The sequence below is a fragment of the Hydra vulgaris genome, chromosome 11, assembly GCF_038396675.1.
Source record: "Hydra vulgaris chromosome 11, alternate assembly HydraT2T_AEP".
In the NCBI taxonomy this organism is placed as follows: domain Eukaryota; kingdom Metazoa; phylum Cnidaria; class Hydrozoa; order Anthoathecata; family Hydridae; genus Hydra; species Hydra vulgaris.
Window position 1 is genome coordinate 18,767,922 of NC_088930.1, and position 4,579 is coordinate 18,772,500.

The 4,579-nt window shown below is 29.4% G+C and overlaps 1 protein-coding gene across 1 annotated transcript in view; it reads right to left on the reverse strand.

Moving 5' to 3' along the window:
- Positions 1-3,518: 3,518 nt before the first annotated feature.
- Positions 3,519-4,579, reverse strand: part of LOC100197870 (astacin-like metalloprotease toxin 5) — a 2,287-nt gene continuing 1,226 nt past the window's right edge. Inside the window, exon 5 of the mRNA XM_065810355.1 lies at positions 3,519-3,790. Coding sequence (XP_065666427.1) covers positions 3,558-3,790 — 233 coding nt within the window. The 3' untranslated portion in view covers positions 3,519-3,557. The remainder of the gene's footprint in view (positions 3,791-4,579) is intronic.

The window sequence follows — 4,579 nt, forward strand, 5'->3', positions numbered from 1 at the left end:
TCTAATCCGCATAAGAACAACATGTCGTCGTTGTTATTCTGAAGAGATGGTATCAAAGACAATTGGTGGAAACTAGTTGGAAAAATTAAGTCTCATCAATTGTGTAGCCTTTATCGCTAAACGTATTAGGAATGGAAAACAGCACCAAAAAACATTCTCTACCATGTAAAGAATGATTCAAGCCTAGAAGCCTAGAGAAAGTTTCTGAAAACAAAACTGAGCGCTGGAAAGATATTTTCCATTGCATTATTCAAGTTATTCGTTCCATCAAGAAATCTCACATTCTGAGCAGTGACGAATCCAGGGATTTTTTGGTGTTTGAGATAAACCTCCAGACATGAAGCAAACTTCAAACCTTTGTATGTTTATACTTATGTCAAATAATATAGCTTTGCAAAAAATTGCGATGATTGGAGGTTGGGAACAAAAAAGCTCTTTGACTTCAACCCCCCTCTCCCCAAAAAAAAAAAACTAGAGGGATAACAAATTGATAAAAAAAAAATTTTTTACTAGATTTATATTCAATGATTAATTTCAAGTTTCATAGTATTTTCTCTCAGCGTTTAAAAATTATGACCGTATAAAATGTGTAACCCCCTCAAATTGAGAGGGTTTAAATTTTTTATGATCATAATTTTTGAACGCTGAGAATTAATACTATGAAACTTGAAATTTACCGATGAATATAAGTCTAGTTGAAAATAATGCAAAATTTTTTTAGCAATTTGTTGCTCAATCATACGCCTCCAATCATCGCATTTTTTTGCACAAAAAAAACAATAAATCCAGGATCCGTCACTAATTCTAAAGTATTTTGATATTTTCAAAATTATTGCAGTCTCTTTCTCAGTCTCTTTACACCTTTTATTAATTAAATTTTCCAGGATCTTGCTGCCGTTTCTTTACACCGAACTCTGAAACAGAAATGTAGATTATTTTCTTTCATCTGGTCTACGTCTGACATCAATTTGGACTTAACAAACAATAAAGAATCTAAAGTTAAAGATCTCGTACTTCTGTATTCAAATGATCTTAGTGAAGACGAGTTTATTGATTAGTTCCGCCACTTTTTGTTTGTCCGACGCCATCTACTGACAAATGATCGGAACTTAGATCTTCTAATTAGTATTTCTGCGAAGGGATTGGAAGCAAATATCCCCAGATATACATCTGTCTTTGTACCTTTCTTACTTTGCCAGTATCTGTGGCTGGAGGTGAGAGATTTTTTAGCAAGTTAGCTTTCGTTAAGAATTCTCTAAGAGCTATCACGGGACAGGATCGTTTTAACGACCGTCTTATCCTCTTAATTGAAACAGATATTGCGAAGAAAAGCTCGTAAAGTCTTGATATAACGTCAGAAAACTTTGGTACCAAATCCAGAAATGTTTTTTATTTTTGTTGTGTTTAATTGTTTGATTCTTGAACTGTCTTAAATGCAGAATTTTTAAAATATTTTGAGAATACTAGAAATAATAGCTTTATTTTTCTTATTATTTTTATTTTGGTGGTTAAGGGGTAGGGCATTTAGTAAAACTTACATAATAAACTTCGAGCATCATGAAATCTCTGTCTGCTCTGTCCTTACTTTCAAATTTAATTAGTTTTTTCTTTCTCCTGAACAAAAAACGTTGTTTTTGCAACAAAATCTTTAATTGTATTAATTTTTGTCTTAAGTTAAACAAAATCAAATCTAAGTAATTATTTTAATTATTTATCTTTTATTGTTTTGTTTATATTATAACTTTGTTCACAACTGTATATATTTTTATAGTATTAATAATTTATTTACACTTACTGAGATTACTTCACAAAAAATTTGTTAATAAAATAACGATGTTAATAAACTAGCTGTTCGACTGTTAGCTGCGCTGGCTCACTTAAACGAGATCTCTCCATGTTTAATAGTTACTTATAAAATTTAACTTATTTACATGACAAAAGGGCTAGTCCGGATAACTGAGATTTTGCTTAATTTCAAAAGAAATTCCACTTAGGTTAGACGATCTTTTTTTCCAAACAAGTAAATCATCCCAGTTCATAAATGTAGCTGATTAGATAAAAATAAATAACGCTATTTCTTTTATCCAATCAAAGACATTACCGATTGCTTTTAAAACAACCAATTAAATACAAATAAAAATGTGTAACTCATAATAAAATTAAAACTTTAATGTAGGGAAAATTTGTCTTCAATAGGATTTTTTCAATGTTTACATTTAAGGCTCCAGACTTGTCAAAAAATGGTGAAACTGATATGATTGCATCTCTATACTAATTATTTTGTATTAGTATAAGTATATTGACTTAAACTATAGTGGCCCAGGGTACAAAAAGCTTTTTTTAAATTGTAACTAAGGCCACTAGCTATTGTACCTGGGCCGCTCTCTGAAAAATAGGTTTAACTCCATAATAAATTGACAACAAAGATGGACACATAAATTTGACTAAATATTTATTAAATCTTACATTTTTTTCAACAAATTTAATTATTGTTACTTGTTTATAACACTTAAATAAATAGCAAAATTTAATAAAAGTTCTGAGCAAAATTTACAAGGCTGCGCGTAAAATGATAGTCCCAAAACAACCACGAGAAAAAAAAATTCTGCACCAATTAAAATTTAACAGTCTATCTCGTTATTAACCGAATTCTTTACGCACATATGGCCCTAGGTATAATCAAAATATATGGCCTTGTGTACAAGGAATGATAGCCTCATGAAAAATATCATTTATTTACGAACCCCGATTGAGAAGAAACTAATTGAATATCGCAATTAGTACTTAAGTAACGAACAATGTAATATGCAAGAACTTATAGAAAAGGATTTCCTCTGGGATTTTAAAACAATCTAAGATACCAGCGGCAAAATTTTACTTTAGACCATCAAAAGCATTTTCCAATTATAAATTCCGATTATAAATTGCCTTAGCAAAGCTCTCTACGAGTCAAAATAGAATTAAAAATTAAATATTTTTGTAACTTATTACCTGACTGAGACTTTATTACTGAGCATTACTTAGAAATTCATAGTTTTCATACCAATTAGGGCGATCCTAATTACAAGGATGCCCTAGGTACATGAACTTCCTTGAATACTTTTTTTATTTTTTTATTTTTTAGTTACTCTGGTTAACTGGATAGCCCAATACTTATAAACAGCCCCTAACTATATAACTTTTATAAAAAGTTACAAACAATATAAAAACTAATCTACTGCATTCAGCAAAGATTCATTTAAAAAAATGTATTTTTAAAATACCTTTTTTAATTATTTTTTTAAATTTATATGTTATTGTATCTATTAGATAAGTTTATTTACTTTTCTTATTTTTACATTAATATAGAAACATTTTCAATAGTAGAAATCTAAGTACCAACAATATTATTTAAATCAAAATAGACTGTAAGTTTAGTAACAACATCAAATGTTATTTTTACTGTTAATCAGAGAAAAATATATATTTTTTTAATTTGAGTATTACTTTACACTTATGCAACAACAAAAAATAATCTGTTAGAAACGATAAGAGTCTTTACTTAATCGATAAAAATATTAGTTTTTAAGGTGTTCCACGCAGTTGTAGACTTTATTGAGAGTCAATGCGTCATATTTGCTTAATCTGTTCCTCTGACCAATCTGTGCTCCGTTTCGAGTAACGATGGTTTTACTCCAAAGATTTTTTCCAAAAGCATGTTCGTCATAATGCATTATGCTGTCGTAGTCATACGGCGAATCAAAAGTTTTTATCATTGTAAAAGGATACTTTTGAAAATTTCCTTCTTTACCTAAAAATTTTCAACCAAATTAAATAAATTTCACATAATCAAATAAACAACAAACTCTACCAAACATAAGGCAAATATATATATATATATATATATATATATATATATATATATATATATATATATATATATATATATATATATATATATATATATATATATATATATACATATATATATATATATATATATACACACACACACATATATATACAAGGGCGTACTTATTCCAATGGGGCAATTATCCCCCTCCTCTCCTTTTTTTCTTTAGATATTTTGAAAATAATTTATTTTGTAAACTTATACATTTAACAAAACATGTTTTTTGAAAAGCCGTGAGCATCCGTGGCTCAGTGGTTATAGTTCTGGCTCAGAACCCAGAGGTCCTAGGTTCGACGCCAGCTCTAGCCCAACAAGCGACATTGGTACGGAAGGAGGCGTGAACTTCCTGTTAAATGCTCTCCCACGGTGCTTTGTGATAAGACCGTAAGGACTTCTGGGAGCACCTAAAATAACTACAAAAAAAAAAAAAAATGTAAGTGAATTTGTGTGATGCAAAAAAAGTTGAACTGTTGGGATGTGAATATGACGCAATTTCATAGTTACATAATTTAAAACAGTGTAAAACTAATTTTTTTTAAAAACGAACTAAAAAAGTTTTATGAATCAAACCTGAAAATTACCCCCTCCCCTACTTTATTAGAGTCTGGATCTACAAACCAAAAAAATGCCTCCCCTCCCCTTTTTTGTATGGTATGGATCCGCCCCTGTATAATTATATATATATAT